This window comes from Chiloscyllium plagiosum, chromosome 29 (genome assembly GCF_004010195.1).
Source record: "Chiloscyllium plagiosum isolate BGI_BamShark_2017 chromosome 29, ASM401019v2, whole genome shotgun sequence".
Classification (NCBI taxonomy): Eukaryota; Metazoa; Chordata; class Chondrichthyes; order Orectolobiformes; family Hemiscylliidae; genus Chiloscyllium; species Chiloscyllium plagiosum.
The window spans coordinates 7,902,562-7,923,377 of NC_057738.1; the positions used below are offsets into that span (position 1 = coordinate 7,902,562).

The window sequence follows — 20,816 nt, forward strand, 5'->3', positions numbered from 1 at the left end:
ACACTTCTGATTTTGCCTTCAGATTGTGGGTGAGTTTTGGGGAATCAAATGTCGAGATACTCACTGCAGAATTCCCAGCCTCTGACCTGCCTTTGTGACCATAATTTACAGCAATTCCTCACTTAGTTTTGCACTAGGATTCCTGAAGAGTGAAATTTTAAATGAAACGAGGCAGATTCTCCACAGTAGCAGCACGTGCAGCAAATACATGAGGCAGTGCTGAACTCACCATAGTTCCTTCAAAGGCAGCTCCCAATGGAATAGGACGTGAAGATGTGTAGTAACAAGCATGAAGAAAACTACAGGCTGAGAGCAGTTTTGAATTGGAATCATTGCAGAGGGCAGGAAGGTTGACCAGCAAGAGGGTCAAGGAGGGGGAAGAACTACTCCAAACCTGTGACCATTGAGTCATACAACCCGAAATCACACCCAATGTAAAGCATTACTAGTGTGCATCCATAACTAAATACAAGCATCAATGCCATTTAATTGAACAGCTTAAAAGGAAATAATTTAAAATTATATCATGGAGTATATGGCTAGTCCAGTTAGGTTTCTGAATGTAACCCTCAGGGTGTTGATAGCAGGGGATTCGGCAATGGTAATGTCATTGGATGTTAAAGAGAAAAGATTAAATTCTCCATCACTGGTGATGGTCATTGCCTGGCACTTGTGTGGTGTGAACATTATTTGGTGGGCTAGTGAGTCTGTGGAACTATTTACCACAGAGGGCTGTAGAGGCTGGGTCATTAAGTATATTCATGGTTGAGATAGACAGTTTCTGATCAGTTAGGGATCAAGGGTAATGGAGAAAAGGTAGGAACATGACATTGAGGATTATCTCATCTGCAGTGATCTAATTAAATGGTGGAGCAGAAAGCCCTACTTCTGTTCCTAAATCTTATGAATGGTCTTATTTTCCCAAACCTGAATGTTGTGCAGGTATTACTGGGCACTGCCTGTTTCAGAGTCAGGAGTTATGTATGGTATTAAATATTTCAATAACCAGTGAACATCCCCACCTCTGACTTTGTATCAGACAGAAGATCATTGATGAAACAACTGAAAATGATTGGGCCTAGGTCACAAGTCTGTAGAACTCTTGCACTGAAATATAATTGTTTTGGCTGTTGATTTTTATACATTTGTTTATATAGTTATTCACACATTTGGGGCTATATTAATGCACATAAAGAATCAAGTGAATTATTAAACCAAAGAGCTACATAGCATCTTATAACAAAATAATTCTGAGGTTAGAGTCAAGAAATGTAATGCTTTTGGCATAATGCTCATGCTTGCTACCTCAATCTGCCTCCCTTCTCTCTGGGGTCTTGGCAGTCTGATTTGTCTCTGAAGTTTTGGGATATATATTAGGAGAACCTTGTAATCAAATTGTATAATGATTTCTGATTTGCTGTTGCCCTCCTAAATCCCATCTGTACGTTAGCATGATTCACATAGGATTTGTATCTCGGTAAAATTATCCCTCACCTGTTCTTTAGAACCCAATTCAATTTGGTCTTGGAGTTATAACCAGTTTAAAGTATAGCTGTTTACAACTTGACATTCTTCAAACAAAACCTGGGACTAAGGAAAGTAATAATTTCACTACTGTCAGCATAGATGTCTTCACCGTCTATGCCTACAAGTATAGTAAACATCATGTGGCTCCTCACTAATAAAAGAACCTAGAATCCTCCTCTCCCCCCCACCCTCCCAGTCTAATTTTAACAATAAGCCCACTTAGGTTTACCCTTCGAAGAATTCAGAACTGTTCACTCTCCTCAATCCTTCTGTTTTAGTCTTTGGTCACAAAATATTTGTAACATAAATAGATATTAAGGGAGAGGATGAGAAGACAGCTGATTAAGATCAACCTGTGGAAAAGGAAGAGTCTGGTTGACCTGGTGGTTTTTTGCCTTTTTGCAGCCAGTTCAAGCAGTATACACTAATCTAATGATGCAGTGATCATGTTGGTAAAATTCTGTGAATGGTAGTACAACATGTTTCAGAATCCAAGTGCCCAAAAGATGATTATTTTAAGAACAAATTTGCAGTGAGTAGTAAATCTGGAGAAACCTCTTATCCAGACGTGTTCTTTATAGACAAAAGTGATTTATGAAAATTGCTGTGGCCCAGGGCTAGATTAGCTACTTATCTTGAAATTTTCAAATCTAAGTAACTATTACTGTAAATGTCTATCTAGGAAGGTTCTTGGCCTGATGTACATCAGTTGTGCTCACCTTGTTAACTATCAATATATTTGTCTGATATATCACACAAAAATCATTGTCAGTTTTTAATCATTTGCTAATTTATCTGTGCAAAATTTGTTAAGTGAAATATGCCTAAAGGCAACAGAGCAGTATCAAACAATGGAAGATACATTCAATAAGATTAAGGTGGACAACTCATGCAATGCCCCATTAGTAGACATTTTCCTGCACTCTAAAGATCATATGTAATCTGCTGGAAATGAGAATTGTTAATGGCAAAATGAAAGCAATAGGATATCTGGAACCTTAATGAATGATGGAGCCAGCAGGGCACTCCCTTATCAATGAGATTTAAAGATTGACAAACAAGAATGACAAATAAGATTGCCTAAATTAGAGTAGAACCAAGTACAGAATTATAAATAGAAAGAGTAGGGGGAAAGATTGGATTGAAAGAGTGAGGGAAAGACCAGAAGGCAACATATGGAATGCAAATATTTCAAAAGTTTTTAATAAAGAATTTATTGCATGCAGAATGAGACAGCATCTTAAACTGTTCAGGTTTTTTCTCCAGCCGTGTTGATTCACCCAGTAATAACAATTATCGTCTTGTTAGGTATAAGTCCTTATTTCTTGCAGCAAGTTTAATGGACAACTTATGTGAAAATGCAGCAAGTTATTTAAGAATATTGAGGAGGTTGAAGATGTGCTAGAGTTTGATTTAAGTAAATCGTCAAGCATGCAAATTGAAATTGGGGAGAATGTGGTACAATGGTAATGCTACTGGGCTAGAAATCCAGAGACTCAGGCTAATGATCTGAGGACATCTATTTCACATTCCAGTATGGCCGTTGGTGGAACTAAAATTCAATTAATAAACTTAATCTTAGAAATGGCAGTTATGACAGCTATCATCATTTTGTTATTATAAAATCATCTGGTTCATTGGTGTTTAGTCAGGGAGGGAAATCTACCTTCCTTACCTGGTCTGGCCTACAATAAGGCACCAGATCCACCCTTAACTGCCCTCCTAAATTGCCTTGCAGTTCAAAGATAGTTAGAGATGCACATCAAATCCTAGCCTTGGCAGCAGTCACATCGCATGAAATAATGAAAACAAGACATGTGTTCCTTTTTGATTTGAATATTATTGACTGCTTCCACAGTTTTAAAAATTTAATTCTTAGATTACTCAAGATCTTGAAACATTTGGCAAGGCAACTTATTTTTCAATCGTGATTTCAAGCAAAATTCTTTGAAATATTTTTTGAAGCTGTGGTTGCTTGAAATATATGCTTGTTACTTGTATTAAATCAGATTGTGAAGTTCATTTTGTTTTCTTTAGTATAAATTACGAACAACTTATTGTTGATTGACAATTACTGTATGATGGACTTCATTTTTAAGTGCATCATCTAACTTATCCTGGGTTAGGAGACAAAGTCAATAGATGTGAAGCTAGAAAAGCACAGCAGGTCAGATAGCATCCAAGGGACAGAAAGTCAACGTTTCAAGTTGAAACCCTTCGTCAGAACTCTAACTTATAATGACTGGAGATGGTATGTCGCGATAATGGCACTGGACTGAGAATGCAGAATCCCAGACTAATGTTCTGCAGATATGGATTCAAATCCCACCATGGCAGGCAGTGAAAGGTGAATTCAGTTTTTAAAAAATCTGGCCTCATGGCAGCCATTTTAACTTGTGTCAATTGTGCTTAAAACTTGATCTGGTTCATTAATGTCCTTTCACGAAGGAATTCTACAATCCATACCCAATCTATCCTACGTGTGAATCCAGATCCACAACAGTATGATTTTTAACTGCACCCTGGGCAACTTGGGATGGACAGTAAATAACAGTCTAGCCAGCAAAACCCACACCTCTTGAACAAATAAAACAAAAGTTCCCTGTCTCCAGTCCATGTGCTTCTAAATACATTATTAAAAGAGTTGTGTATAAAGTCAACAAATAATTGTGTTGCTTCATTTAGTTTTCCTCTCTTTTTTCAAGTGAATTGCTATATTCTTAATATAAGGAGGTTTAAAATCACAACTGCAGATTGAAAATGTCCAAGTTGGACCTGTGTTTAAATGAATTCTATTGCAGATTGTGTGTGTAATATTGAGTTCCAGTACAGGTAGTGCATAGAATTGCAGTTCAGTTGGATCTCTATGCTGACTCATTGTGAGGGGAATGAGTTCAGTTCTAAAGCTTCATCCACTCATTGAGGAAGACCTTATAGCATTGACAATAGTTTCGGTTTTGCAGGATTTCAAAACAAAATTGTGAAGTTTTTTTTGTCGCAGGTACTAAAAGTAGTTGGAATCTTTCAGGAAGCATGAATGAATTGATTCTCTAGTACCAGCTCCTTTCTCACATATAGTCACTGACCCACATGCCATGCACTCTCCTCCAGTGGCCGCATCAATTAGTTTTAAATGACACCAGCCAGCTGAAGTTCTCATCGTCTTGTCGAGGGAAGTGACCAAGCTGAATATTTAATTTAGAAACTGCCATTTATATGCTAATATTTCTATCAGTTTTTCAGTGTCAGATGCATAGTATAGTTTGCTAAATGTATTGATATATTAAATTTTGCTGAAATGTATTGAAAATTTATTTGCTTAAATCTGGTCAACAACACCTACTTCATAAGTTGTTGCTGTCTGTGCATTTCTGATTCACTAAGCTTTGTATGTTCGAAATAACAGTCTGCATTATATTTTCTTTTGTATGGTTGTACTTTCTTTCTGAAATGCAAACCATTTTCACCATATCTTCTCTTCCTCCATTTTCTGATTTCTCCTTTGCTGCATGGAGACTCTCTGCTGTACCAGTGTAAGTACCCCACTGTTTGCAGTCTTTTGTTGGGTAGTTGGTTTGTCTTCGTTGCTTTGTTTGCTTTTGTGTTGTATGGCAGTCCCATGAGAGAAGTCAGTTGTGCTGTGATTTTGTTTGAATATGTGCTTGAATGGAAAACAGCTTTTTATGTAAAGCATTTAGTTTGCTTGAAATAATTATTGAAGCTTATTTTTGCAAATTAAACAATTGTATTGAGAAACAAAGAATGATTGCATTTTTAAAGTCTGCATTACGTTCAATTTTTTGCAATGCTTTTGACAAAACACTCTCAAGCCTGGTTCCATGATTTCATAAGTCACTTTTTCCAAAATCAGGAAATCTCTAAGCTGCTTTAAAGAATTAAAGGCCTGTGTTTGTAAACCTTGATGATTTCAGTACATCCCAAAGTGTTTCAAAGCCAGTGATGTACTTTTGAATCGAGATAGCCAAGTTGCATACAGCAAGCTCCCCCAAAAATCAATGAGTGTCTTTTTTAGGTGTTGATAAGGGATAAGTTTTGACCAGGTCATCAGAAACTCTACCCCACCCAACATTCTGCTCAAACTAGCCATAAGATCGTTTACACCCACCCATGCTTGGTTTCATATTTTATCTGAAAGCTGGTTCCCCAGAGTCAATCATTTCCCCGGTAGAGTATTGAACAATAGTCTAGCTTCTTGAAACCACAATTTTCTTAGTGAGAGCCAAAGTGCTACCACCAAGCCTAACCCTTGAGTGGGATTGTACCCAGCTAGCTTCTACTTCTGCTTCGTGTTACCGGCTTTCACTGGACTTGCTCCTGGAGGTTTAATCACACTGACTCATAACACTGTCCCACCCATAGTTACCTTTGTAAAGATTGGACCCTCTATACTACACATAACTAATGCCGCAAAGGCACAGTTAATATATGCATGGTTCTGAATATTGGAAAACCCCTTTCTAGTTTGCCATAGGTCAGTTTAAGGCTTGTTTTGTGATTCTTTTTATCTCATTCACAAATCTGATATCAAATTTCTTCATATTATTGTACCATAGTTTTGACAAATGATTGACATGAGAAGGCTAAGAATAGGCAACAAAGGAGTTTTCCAGTGATTAACGTCACATACTTCAATGCAAGGAATTAATAAAAAGTATGTGCCAAGGGCACAGATGACACTTAGAAATATAATATCATTAGCTATTACTGAAATGTGGCTTAAGGGTAGAAATAGTATCTGACATTTCTAGTTACAAGGTCTTCAGAGTGAATGTTTTCAGCTTGAAGTATTAACCCTGTTTCTCGCTCTACAGACACTGCCAAACATATATTGAGTTTCTCCAGCATCTTCTGTTTTTATTTTGGATAGTTTGGAACTGCATTTTTGGAACAAAGGAAGCTGAAGGCGATTTAGTTGATGAGTATAAACTTATGATGTGTATACCAAAGAGGTAAATAGTCATGGGGCATAGACTTAAAGCAAGTGGCAGAGGACATGCAAGATGGTGGGAGTCCGAAAGTAAAAGCCTGAAAGAGTGATAGAGGCAAGAAACTCTTACCATTTTAAGAAGCACTTGTACTTTGCAAGGCTACAGAACAAGCATTGGGAAGTGATACTACCTGACTTAATCTTGCAGAGGAGGAACAATCATGTCAGACCAAATGAAAACCTCTTTTGTTCTAACCATTCTGTAGTTCTATGAGCACTTAGAGTCATATAGTGATCGTGATGTAAGGCATGGAAACAGACTCTTTGGTCCAACTCGTCCATGCTGATCAGATATCCTAAACTAAACTAGTCCCATTTGCCAGCAGTTGCCCCGTATCCCTTTAAACCATTCCTATTCATATGCCTTTTAAATGCCATAATTGTACCAGCCTCCACCACTTCCTCTGGCAGCTCATTCCATATACGCACCACCCTCTTTGTGGAAAAGTAGCCCCTTAAGTGTCTTTTATATCTTTCCCCTCTATTTCTGGACTCCCCGACACCAGGGAAACGACCTTGTCTATTTACCCTATCCATGCCCCTCATGATTTTACAAACCTCTATAAGGTCACCCCTCAGCCTCTGAAACTCCAGGGTAAACAGCCCCAGCCTATTCAGCCTGTCCCTGTAGCTCAAACCCTCCAAATGAACTTAGGTTGCCAAGAGCCAGATTGTGGGATTCAGCTGGATGACTCTGTATTGAGCAGCACAGACATGTGGGCTGAATGGCACATCCTTTGACGTACATTTTGTATGTTTTTGATGGACTTGTTGATTACCTTCAGGTTCTTAGAGAGACATTGCCGCCTATATTTGGATTATTTTCATTTGTATCTAAAGCTGAATTTTATTCACAAGTTAAATCATGTGCTTACATAGGAAAAAAAATCGGTGCATCAAATCTCCTAGCGTCACTTCATTAATAATATACACTTATCGATATTAATTAATTCAAATCCCTGCAGAAGACAATTGGTAAAATAAGATACATCAAAAAGTGATACATTGAAGTTTTTCATTGGTCTCAAATACAGATCATTTAAGTCAAGGTGCATCTGTGTGGTTCAGTTAAAAGCATCTTATACAGCAATTCTCAAGTTGGGGCAGGACTCCAGTTCCAGTAGTTCAGCTGTGTTTGTATGACACTGTAATGTTCAACTCCTTCTTGTCCACTAACTGCACAAGTGCAGTTTAAGTAGAATAACTTGCTTTCATAATAATAAACATGTCTTCTATCATAATGTGTTTTACTAGTAGCTTGTTATAACATAGCAACAGTAGCTTGCTGGGTTGTGGTGGTTGTACATCAAAAGTGACTGCTGCAAAATTGGTGAATGAGTCATAAGTTGATGATGCTGGTGTGAAAAGAAATACCACAGCTGCATCCGTGGGCTATGTTCTGGCCAGCCTAAATTCATTTGCATTTTTAGTAACCAGATGACCAACTTGTGGTATAATTTGTACACACTCAAAGCTCCAAGAAACAGACAAAACTATTGTCAACTCATTGGATTTGCATCGTCTTAATTTGACTTTACAAGCAGCCTCCATTCATAAAACATTAGGATACATATTAACAAGAATAATTGGTCTATTAATATTATGATACTAGCTGTTGGTAAAAGAGTAGACAAGTCAAATTCCGGAGTGGAACCTGGCTTGATAGACCATAAATGGTGTTTTTCCAATTTGGTTATTATGGTGGTCAGTCCCTGACCATACTCGCCCAGAGTAGTGCGGGGCGGGGGGTCAGTATACTGCTTAAAAAAATGCAATGGGTTTAGTGCACAAGAAAAACCCATATGTGACAATTTGAAAGACCTTATTATAAATAACAAAAAGAAACAGTTATCCCTTTTCGCAGTAATACCATCTACAAACCGGAAGCTCCCATCTTCACTTTCACTTAGTGAACTGCTGCAGTTCACTAAGTGTTTCATTTCAGCAACTTTAAGCAAACCAGATGTGATTTTCTCCATTACTGCCTTCCCCCCAAGCCACCCGGGCTAGTTCACTGACTTCTCTCACTGGACTCGTAAGACATAAACATAAAGATTAAATTAGATTAGATTCCCTACAGTGTGGAAACAGGCCCTTTGGCCCAACAAGTCCACACTGACCCTCCGAAGAGCAACCCACCCAGACCCATTCCCCTACATTTACCCCATCACCTAACACTCTGGGCAATTTAGCATGGCTAATTCACCTAACCTGCACGTTTTTGGATTGTGGGAGGAAACCGGAGCACCCGGAGGAAACCCACACAGGACACTGGGAGAACGTGCTAACTCCCCACAGACAGTTGCCTGAGGCGGGAATTGAACCCGGGTCTCTGGCGCTGTGAGGCAGCAGTGCTAACCACTGTGCCACCGTACCGCCCAGAAAGCATTGACTGTCATGGAACTGCTGGTATTTATCTTTTCTTCTGAATTGCAACACACCTCTGACTCTTGTCTCCCCTTCTGGAGTTCATAAAGCACAGGTCATTAAGGAGGAGCAATTTTCTCACCAGATAGCTTATTAAGCTATTTAGCTTAAGTAACATGATTTCTTGGAAAGGACAATTTTTTGTCACTGTTCCAAATTACTTTCTGACACTTTATAGAAAAAAAGCTGATCAGACTTTCACAGCACCAAAAACCACAAGCACTTTTACCTCTCTAGAAACCATGTTACAAATAATGGCCCAGATAATCCGAGGAATAGTGATCATAGCCAGATTGCTGCTTTGCTCCAACACTTGGCCGGCAATTCTGACCCCGGCTCCTTTAAAACTGCAGACCATACCGGAAATCCAGTATTTGTGCTGCTCTGCAGGATGGTGGGCCGAAGTCAAGCCAAGCTATTCCCTTTTTTTTACACAGCAGTAGGTGCCGTAAACTATGATTTATGTGCCCAGATGCAGAACCAGCCACATTTTCTGTGAAAAGCTAAGTTTTTAGAAGGTTTGGGATAGAATGGCAGTTAGTTAAGGTCGAAAAGGGTGGCGCTGGAAAAGCATCCAAGGAGCAGGAGAGTCGCTGTTTCGGGCATGACCCCTTCATCAGCATTCCTAATGAAGGCCTTATGCTCGAAACGTCGACTCTCCTGCTCCTCGGATGTTGCCTGACCTGCTGTGCTTTTCCAGTGCCAGCCTTTTTGACTCTGACTTGTCCAGCATCTGCAGTCCTCACTTTCTCTCAGTTAGTTAAGGGTTTAGGCTTCCAAGTAAGTTTGAAATGACATAGTTGGTGTTTGTTCCAATGGGAAGAGGGAAAGTTGGATCCATGGCTGTGGTCCAGGGCTTCAGACCAATGGTTGCTGTAGGGAATTTAAGGGGCTTCAAGGTTGTTCAGTTTGGTGGAGGTTATGAATTGGGAGTCAGTTTAGTAGTCAGCAAGATGGTAGAGTAACGTTTTAATCCTATAACCTTTCCTGAATAACTATTAGATTAATTGAAGCAAAACCGCTGGAATCTCTGACTTTAGTGGAGTCGAGAAGCAGGGAAATTGCCTGTTGGAATCTTTGATTTCCTGAGCAATTCCAAAGAAGTCTGCTCCACATGGGAATCCCCATGGTTCCTGATGTGAAACTCCAGTAACTGCTGCTCTAGTGACTATCTGGACCAATAATACTATATTTTAGACCTTCTCCACAACGCAAACCTAAAGATAAGCCTCTCTTCGCTTGGGCATAAAACATTTTGGTCATTTTTGATCTCTCGATTGATGAAGATCCAGGAATCGCTGGAGTGAAATGGTGATTTACAGAAATTTATTCCATGCTGCCTTGCATTTTTAAGCACAGTCATTCATGTACATTGCTTTAAATATGATGGTTTTTGAAGTGACCTATGCAGTGTCTTCTTGATGGTTGCATGGTGGGGGGGACACAAACAAAGTTAGGAGATTATTGCTTTTTATCAGCTTTACTTAACCTTGAATCCATTGTCACAAATCATACATTTTTTCCATAAATTTGCACACAAATATTCAGCTGTTGTTGAGAGTAGTATTAATGGATTATCTCGGATGCCATCTTTTGGAACAGATTAAGGCTATGTCATCTCTTGCTGATGGACAAGATCACTTAGCATTCAAGGAAGAGCAGACTAATACATCTAATGACTTTTCTGGTAATTTATTCCACAAACTGTAATATCCTGACCACCCTTATTTGCAAGCATTGGGAATGGGAAATTCCTGACTAAGAATCCTCCTTTAAAGCCTTTAAAAACAGATTTATTTCCAAATCCTCAATCATATGAGATCCAGTTTTATATGTGGCTAGATTAAATAGTACCCTATTCTCTTCCTGGCAGCATCGTTAATGTAAATCAACTGTCAGCTCAGTATCAACTGTAATTTATGGCAAGCTACAGTTTTGCAAAAAGGTTAAATGTACTGGCTGGTGTGATTCATGGACACTGAAAGAGAACTTCCACTCCATCATGTTTTGAAACCTAGGCATGTTTAATTTGATGACTGCAACACCCAATGTGATCCAGTGAATGCAAACACATGAATTGATCTCATTTTGAGTTTCTTTCACCATCAAAATCTTCAGGTTTTTAAACTCCATCACACTTGTTTGAATTTCCACTGCATAAGACACAGGAGTAGATATCGGCCCTTCAACCTATCAAATCGGCTTTGCCATTTAATGAGATCATGGCTGATTCTGTAATCCTCAACTCCATTTTCTTTTCTTTTTGCATCACCTTCAATTCCCTGATTGATCTAAAATCTGTCAACCTCAGTCTTGATCCAGCGTCCACAGCTCTTTGCAGTAAAGAATGCCACTGATTCACTGTACTCAGAAGAAATACCCTCTAAAGATGTACAGATTAGGTGGATTGGCCATGCTAAATTGCCTTGTAGTGCCCAGGGAATGTGCGGGCTTGGTGGATTAGCTGTGGTAAATGTGGGACAATAGGGATAGGTTTGGGGGGGAAATAAATGCTCTTAGGAGAACTGGTACAGATATGATGGGCCAAATGGCCCCTCTCAGCACTACAGGAACCCTATCATGATTCTGTGATCTCCATGTCTTAAATTTGCCACCCCTTGTTCTGAGATTATGTCCTCAAATCATAGACATCCCACAAGGAGAAATAGTATTTTCACATTGAGCCAGTCAGGTCCCCTAAGAATCTTGTAAGTTTCAATAAGGTTGCCTGTCATTCTTTTAAACTCTAATGAATATAGTCTCTTCTAATAAGACAATCCCTCCATTCCTGGTATCGGCCTAGTGAAGGTTTTATAATCTGTGTCCGATGCCAGTGTATCTTTCCTTAGATAAGGGCCCCAACTTAAACTTGTGAAGTTACCACATAGTGTTTTACATAAGCAAGTATGGGGATTTACTCAAACAAGACACTGATCCTGCATTTCCCCCAAACTCCCAACAAAAGCCTGAAAAGCTGCTGCTCTCTCTCGAGTGAAAGATTTTATGCTTAAATCATTCTTAAAATGAATCTGGAAACCCTTGGCTAAATTCGTTCTGAAATAAGAGGGATTGATGAAGTTAATGAAATCATTTTTAGTGGAGATAATTTCACAGCAACAGCGTCCCAGGTTCAATTCCAGCCTTGGGTGACCGTCTGTGTGGAGTTTGCACATTCTCCCCGTGTCTGCGTGGGTGTCCTCCGGGTGCTCCGGGTTCCTCCCACAGGTCCAAAGATGTGCAGGGCAGGTGAATTGGCCATGCTAAATTGCCCATAGTGCTAGGTGCATTAGCCAGAGGGAAATGGGACTGGGTGGGTTACTCTTCGGAGGGTCGGTGTGGACTTGTTGGGCCGAAGGGCCTGTTTCCACAGTGTAGGGAATCTAATCTAACCTAATCAGGTAATACGGCTTTCGCTCAAAGTGACAACTCAGTGCCCTCTGATGTAGAGAATTATTCTGCTGTCCAAAGATGGGCCACCTTATTAAGTTGGCTAGGTCAGAATCGGGAGTGACACATTTTATACTTGTGAACAGAGGAGCCTTGAGGCACAATGGAGCAGTTACCTTCGTGACCCTTCGTTTTTTGAGTGAAACCTTAAATAATCTAAATTTTTAACTCTACAAGTTGATTGACCTTTTCAAATCTCATGCACACAGATCTGCTTTCACGATTGAAGTGATAGTTGTGGCACAGCACTCCTCCGAGTTTCTATGGCAAAGCTTCACTCTTCACGCACTCAGACCAACTGAAGCTTTCTTTCTGCCAAACTGAATCTGCTACTGGCATTTCAATAAGTTTCCATCGAATGAGCTTACCAATCTAACTGAAAAAGACTATTTGTTAGTTTTTGGTTCATGACTACAAAGAATTATGATCTTGCAGGCCAGTGATTTCAGCTTTGTAGTTGTTTCTTCAGAGACAAAGCACCACTTTTCTCGGTGAGACATTCATTGGAACGTACAGATGGATTCAGGTTTATGAGAAACCTGGAAAGTCAAATCTTTTGGACTGCTAATACTTCATCTGAGATTGAAATTTTAAGTTGAATAAGGTCATGGTCAACCCGTATGTTTTGTTCCGTCTTTAAAATGCTTGAAGATGAATGTTTTGCTGCTTCTTTAAGCCTGTCGAGTATGGACAGTTTCCACACTTCTGGTGTCACTTATCATGTTTAGTGCTTATACAGCGAAGTTAAATGGTATGTGTAATATGTTTATATCAAATAATGCTTAATTTGCTTAAAAATAAGAGCTAATGTTTTTCCTTGCATCTCATGACCTTTGCATAGTTTACATTACTTTAGTGTTGAATTGACAATTTGAATAGATAGTTTGGGATTATATTCAGTATGGACTGGTTGGACGAAGGGTCTGTTTCCGTGCTGTATGACTCTAAAACAGCTGTAGTTATGCTCAGAATTAATTTTAACATTGTGCTAATATGTAGTTGCATTTTTGTATATTTTAGTTACTTGTTTGTGCTGAACAGGTGACTGAAGCTCTACAATAGGAAATGAGATTCCTTATTTTATGACTTTACATAGAGTTTTTTGCCCTTTGTAATGGGTTACCTTTCTCACCAAATGCATTTTCAAATTTGAGTTTGTCTGTAATCAAGAATGGAAATACAATTTCGATGCAGATTCCTGATTTGCAAGGATGGGTAAGACATCACCTTGCTGTCATATGATATCAGATTGCAAAATAGGGAACAAAAAACTAGGACACTATGTTTACTCGCACATTCCAAAATGAAGAATACATGTAAAAGGAAGTGCAGCTTTTATTTCAGTGCTACTTTGTTGAGTCAGAGATTTTGATTTTTGGGGCAAAATAGTCCCATGATCTTCACTTTCTGGTTTCTGTTATAAGAACATAAGAATTGGAGCTTGGGAAGGCCATTCGGCCCCTCAAGCCTATCCTTGTCACTCTACAAGATCATAGCTGATCTGCTCCAGGTTTCAACAGCTCTTTCATGCTAGGACCTCAGCAGTCAAATCCCTAACATTTCAAAAATCTACCTCCTCTTTAAATACATTTTGATCCAGCCTGCACAACCCTCTGGGGTAAAAATTCCAGACATTCACTACCCTCTGCAAAAAGAAATTCCCTCTCGTATCTCAATTTTAAATAAGTGTCCACTTAATCGAAAACTGTGTACCCTTGTTCAAGATTCCCCACAACTGGGAACATCTTCTCAACGTTTACCCTATTATTATGTGTTAAGTTTGAACAATCTCTCTAAATAAAATGTGCACAAGATACCTTAGCCATTAGAATGGTGCATGGAGGAGTATGCAGTTTTAAAACAAAAAAATGCATCTGAAGCCTGTGTATGTATTTAGGAGTGCATCCAAAAGTGTTCTAAAATGATGTATGCGATACATGCACGGTATACAATGTTTAAGAACTTATGCTTCAGTGATTAACTGAACTTCTGTTTTGTGTGGCAGATGACCCCCAAGTCGAAGAGGAAAAGTATCCACAGTAGAATGCTCCGCCCTGTTTCCAGAGCATTTGGTAAATGAAGAAGCACATGTTCAATTTAGTTTTTGTGTAGAAGTTAAATAAGATCACTTGAACCTGGTGTTGATCATTATTCTTAAATTTAGCTTTCAGATATATTTCTAAGGAAAGAGTTGTTGGAAATATTGTCAGAAAGCAAATTAAAGAAAATAACGACTAAAATTGTGGTAATTTTCCTCAAGTAACTTTGAGCTAAATACTGAGTTGAGAAAGCCATCCAATATTTTGCACTAATACTGGGGTCTCTTTTTTTCATTTGTCATTGGCGTAATTTGTAACCGTACAAGTTTCAGATGCAACAGGAAATGGATAGGTTTATTTCTAATTAATCACAACATTCTCATCAGAAAATAATTTTGTTTTACTCCCTGCTGAAGACTCCAGTGAGGTGCTCATGTCTAAACACTCCCATCTAGTGGTTGGGTGGTTAAGCGGTTTTCACCTGTGTTCATCTTATTGAAATTAAGCAATTTTTATTCCCTCCGTATTGACGTTTTTAAAAAAAAATAACTTTTAGAAACACAACTAAAATTTACCTTTTAAGATAAACAATTTATAGAGAACTGTTTGAATAAAATAGTGATTCAAATCCAGTATTTTGGGATATTGTCTAATAGCACTGCAGTTTTCTTTAAACTAGGTTTATAATAAGTAGATTATCACAAAATGGAATATTTAATTTTCTACTTTAGCATACTTGCAGAAATTTAACATATTGAAAGAAAACCTTTTTTAAAAAATGAAAGATTCCCTATTTAACTTTTATGTGAATATATTGTTTACTTAACTTTCTCTAATTTTAATATATTCAATGAAAGAAGCAAAATAAAAGTTGAAATACAATAATTGCAGTGAAGAAGGATGAGATTTCTGCAACCATTACACACAAATGAATATAGCTTTATCAAATGGTAATAAAACCACATAGGACACACTCCATTTCTTTGAAAGAATGACGCCTCGGTTATGTTGCCTCCCTCTCTCCTGTGTATTAAAGTTTAATAACAAGCAGTCCCTTTTCAGTCTTTTGTAGTAGTTCTAACTGGTCTTTGGTGGATTTTGAATTAACTTGTATATTTGTATTATTGTTAGAACAATTTGCAAAAATATTTCAAAAACAACATTAATTGTTGTTATTTGTACAATTTTCACTTTCAGGCTTTCCTTCAAACTGTGTTTCCGTTCAGATAATTGAATTTTAAATAAGCATTTGGTTAAGGTGTTATGATTCAAAATTAAGATTTATGGGATTGGGTGCGTACATTTGAAGGGATTGAGGGTTGCTCAATGGACAGAAAACAGACGAGGAATAAAAAGGCCATTCTTGGGCTATCAGGCTGTAAGTAATAAAGCAATAGGATCAGTTCTTGAGCCACCTTTATTTACAATCTATATGAATTGACTTGGATGAATGTCGCATCCAAGTTTGCCGACAATGCAGTGCTGATAACGTCAGTAATGCGAAAGATATGAAGAGCTGGTGGGGAAGAGACTTGGGTTCTGTGAGCAAATAGAATATGGCAAAGTACAGTGGCTCTGGGTGGCATGGTGGCTTTGTGGTTAGCGCTGCTGCCTCACAGCACTAGGAACCTGGGTTAGATTCCATCCTCAGGCGCTTGTCTGCGTGGATTTTGCACATTCTCCCTGTGCCTCCGTGGGTTTCCTCCCAGAGACTAAAGAAGTGCAAGTTAGGTAGATTGACCAGATTAAACTGCCTGTAGTTTCCAAGGGTGTGTAATTTAAGTGGATTGCCCATGGGAAGTCCAGGGTTGCAGGGAGGGCATGAGTCTGGGTGGGATGCTCTTCAGAAGGTCACTGTGGACTTTTTGGGCCAGATGGCCTGTTTCCACGCTGTGGGGACTCTATGATAATAAAGTTATTCACTTTGTAAAAATTATGCCATTTAGGTTTCCTAACCTTAGTATATTTCTACCCTAGAAATTGTCATGAAGGTTCACTAGCCTGATGTTTGCAATGAGATACTTGTCCTAAGCAGAAAGATTAGACTTGTATTCACTAAAGTCTCAAACAGTGAGAAGAATTCAATTGCAACTTCTAAAATTCTTAAAGCATTTGACAAGGTACAGGCTGAGAAAATGTTTGCTTTTGCTGGCCAATCTAGAACACGTGATCATCATACAAAAAGGGATCAGAATAAGGGGGTTGACATAAGCAATTTCTTCACTTAAAATGCTGTAAATCTTTGGAATTCTCTACCTCAATGAACAGTGGTTGTTCAGTATATTCAGTAAATTGGTAATTTTTTTTTAAATACTGAGAGAATTCAGGACATAGGTCTAGTGAGAAATGGTGGAAATGCAGGCGTAATCTTTAATTGCAGAGCAGACTCATAGCATTAAATACTCCACTTCCTATTTCTTATGTTCACACATTCAACATGATAGGCTCTTGAAGAAGATAAATGCTTGCCTTATGCATTGACATTGATATTTTGAAGGACGGAAACCAAGTTGATAAATGAAAGAAACAAAACTCACATAAGCTTCAATTCCCGGAAAGCTGAAAACCAGGGCGGCAAAGACTTCCAAATTTAGTTTGGTTTCAGCAAGTCATGAGTGATGTAGATCAGTAAGAAATTCTATAGTATGGTCATCATCATTCATGAAACAGATTTCAACTTTTACAGCATTTGAACAATCTGCCAAATTAATGGCAAGCTGCCATTTGCAGAGCATTTCCAATCATTAGCAGTTAAGTACCATCACTGCAGGTTAGGTAATCATCCACACCCTGGCTGTATATAACAGTCTCATCTGAACACTATCTTTATTTATGCAAGAAAACATGACAAACGCAATTTAGTTGAATATGAAGAAATTTAAATCAATCAGTTGAAACGGAAAAGTTAGGAGGTAATTTGAGACATGGTTTTAAGATCAACAGATGTCAAAATTGATAATGGAAGCTGACAGAGACATTATAAGAGTTTCAGCAACAGTAGGAATGAGATGAGGATGGATAAGTATGATGTTGAGGTAGATAAAAACAAGTTTACTGATGAATATGATAGAAGCCTTATGACATGTGCTCAGACTGGGTGAGTAGCTGATTTGGTGACTAGGCCAAACAGAAACAGAAGTACTTGCCGTTAGCAATAATGACTTTGATCTTGCTAACATTTAGTTGGATAAAAAACAATGAGAAGAAACTGAAATGTATTATCAATTATTGGGGAAGGAAGAAAGTAGGCAGGCAACCTTTGAAATAGCAATTCAAGATCTTCTTAACACTGGGCTTTAGGTGACTTTAATAGGAAAGCTGGGAGACAAGAGGAGGGCTGTGCTGGGAAGAGGGAATTTGCTACTATCCAGAATAGTATTTGTACATGGAGAGCCAACAATGCTCATGATGGTCATGACCAGGCCATTAATACTCTGTGTGCTGCAGCATGCTGCAAACTGATATTTAAGAATTAACACCACAGGTATGAATGTTGTATCAGGAAGCACGGAGGCTGAGGCTATCAACAACCTGAAAGAAGAGTTGTTCAGCAGTTACTAGGAGGTAAACAGCAGCAGAGAGAAGGCTGTGACTGCAGTGGTGCCTTGATGTGCAATCAACCAGTTGTACAGGATGTTGTAGAGCATTTGGACATATGTTAAACTAAACAGTTGAGGAATTGTTTTGTGCAAAGCCTAAATGAGAAAAATAGGGAATAAATTTCAGTGAAATAAACATTGAGGACTTGGGGACACAATAGATATTAAGGTCTTCAGAGTAGCTGTGGCAGAGACGTACTGAAGGACATTCTTAAAGATGAAACATGCTGAAGGTATAAGTGATGGACTGAGAAGAGAAGTACAAAGAAGTTGTCTGGACTAGAAAAATGTTAAGCAAAGCAGCCTGTGATGACAATATACCATCAGTAATAAAATATTAGAATATCAAATATCTTAGATAAGTTATGTTTTAGTCATACTCACGATTATCAATGGATTAATTTATGATGATACTATGATCTCGATGAGTCTTACTTGCAAGCAAGATATTTGGAAAGAGGTGATGATTCAGTTTTTTAGGTAATAACAGAGAGGAAGAGGGAAAAGGGTTTTGGAGGAAAATTGAGCAAAAACACCAAAAGAGTAAATTAGATTGGATTTATATTGAAGGGCTGTTGGGTACATCACACAACTCCTAATGCGAGAGTAGAGAAAAATGATGAGTGTATCCAAAAAGGACTCAAACTTGAACTGAAAAGAGGAAGACTTGAATCTTAGTCATCAGCAGGAAAAGAAGTGAATCGGTAAGAGCCAGCTGTGATAAAGGGTGTTTGTTGTATATGTGGATATATTAACATGATTTTTAGAACTTATGGTTAGTTATTTTTGTGAAGGGTTTAAAGAGTAACTAGGTTAGATATTCTTTCCAGAGCAGTAACCTAATCCGGTATATGTCAGAGAGCAGGGATCCCCTGTAATTTTAATGGAAAATAGTTTTTGTTGTGGTGATTTACAACAGGTAGGTAAATATTGAATATCATTCCTTTGTTGGGTTCAGAATAATCAGGGCTTGATTTTAGCTTAGGAAACTCAAATTGAGAGTTTTTGGAAACTTCACTGCAATCAGAAATATAGTTTTTCTCCCGGAAAGGAGTGTGGAACTGTTGATGAAATGCAGTTACCTCAGTAGAAAAGTTTTTAGTTTGTGAAGTTTTCAAACCAGACATGTTTGGTCAGACACCATCAGGTTATGAAAAATTGAGAAAGTCTAAGCTTTCAGTTTTGGGAGTATTCATGTGAGAAGATTTTCCCGTTCACAGGAGAAAACTGAGGAAAATTAGTTAAATCAAACTTACAGATTCAATATAAAAGAGTAGTTTATATGGATTTGAGTCTGTGTAACAGATAGTGTTGGGAAACAGGATAAGACTTTGCTGCACATTTTAAGAACACTCTGTTTTATTTATGTAACACACTTCTGCTGTTTAAGAAACTCAGCAGTGATTATGCTTCAGTAACTGACTAGGAGAAAGTGAGGACTGCAGATGCTGGAAATCAGAGTTGAGAGTAGTGCTGGAAAAGCACAGCAGGTTAGGCAGCATCTGAGGAGCTGGAGAATCGATGTTTTGGGCATAAGTCTTTACCACTGACTACCATCTTAACAAAAATGAAATAGACAAATGCATGATCTACAGAGCTAGATTTCATTCTGGTATCTGACTTGTTCAGTAGTATCAAAAACAGAAATTGCTGGAAAATCTCAGCAGGTCTGGCAGCATTTGTGGGGAGAAATGAGAGTTAATGCTTCAGGTCTAGTGAACACTTTTTCAGGACAATGACCTTTACTCTCTTCTGAGGAAGGGTCACTCAAATTGAAACATTAACTCCTTTTCTCTCCACAGATCCTGCCAGACCAGCTGAGATTTTCCAGCAATTTCTGTTTTTGTTTCTGATTTACAGCATCTGCTGTTCCATCATTTTGTTTTATTTTGTTCAGTAGTATCATCAGTGGGAATCGTAGCACAGTGGAAATTATGAGATGGAGAGATGGATGACACAGAAGGAAGATTCTTGTGTTTATTTGGAGTCACTAGACATTCCCATGGGCTCCAAGTGAATTGTGATGTTGTCACTATTAATTTATTGGCAAACATAACAGCTAATGTTTACAGAGCAAAATTAGACAAAAATGCAATAATTGACCCTGTGTTTTGATGGTTGTGGTTGAGTGAGGAATGTTGGTCAGGACAGGAAAGGATATGGATTTGGATTACTTGACCATATGTTCATTCATCCACTTATGTTGCAATAAAGGTGGTTGGGCTAGAAGAATGATGAGTCCATCCTGATTCTTAAAATCCCATCCCCATTCCTTTTGTCAGCTACTTGGGGCAGCATAAGATAACATACCTTCAGCTTACATCCACGTCTGGCTGCGTTGTTAGGCCTGGGAGTTTAGACACCCAACTATTTTTCATGGAATTAGGTGGCACTATGACTCAATGAATCTCAGTGGATTTATGAACCATAGGGGAATCCTTCATATGAAGGTAAGAAAAGTGTTGACGCAGTTTTAAAACTGTTGCCAACTCGTGTGTTATAAAATAATGGTGTATGTTAAATATGTTCCTCGTGAAGTGAATTTTGAGGGGCTTGGTTTAGAAATCCTGAGTGACCTTTAAATTGACCAGCATTCTAAAAATGGGAAAGTCTTCAAATGCATCAGAATACATCATCTGTTGGTAAAGTGCTATTCTGCGTTGAACAATGTTGTGATGATTCAGATTTTACTGTGTCAGTTGCACCCTGTGTTTTAATCACATCAGCCATTTGTCCAGCCTCTGGAGCAATACAGCAGGTGGCTATTTT

General features: G+C 38.4%; 1 protein-coding gene across 8 annotated transcripts in view; it reads left to right on the top strand.

The window, feature by feature from the left end:
* The window catches only part of LOC122564345 (F-actin-uncapping protein LRRC16A-like), a 460,598-nt gene that overhangs the window by 382,884 nt on the left and 56,898 nt on the right, over window positions 1-20,816 (top strand). For 6 of the 8 annotated variants that reach the window (XM_043719093.1, XM_043719091.1, XM_043719092.1 and 3 more), the window contains 2 exons: window positions 5,043-5,060; window positions 14,415-14,481. In XM_043719093.1, coding sequence (XP_043575028.1) covers window positions 5,043-5,060; window positions 14,415-14,481 — 85 coding nt within the window. The remainder of the gene's footprint in view (window positions 1-5,042; window positions 5,061-14,414; window positions 14,482-20,816) is intronic. The other 2 variants (XM_043719089.1, XM_043719090.1) reach the window with 1 other exon arrangement.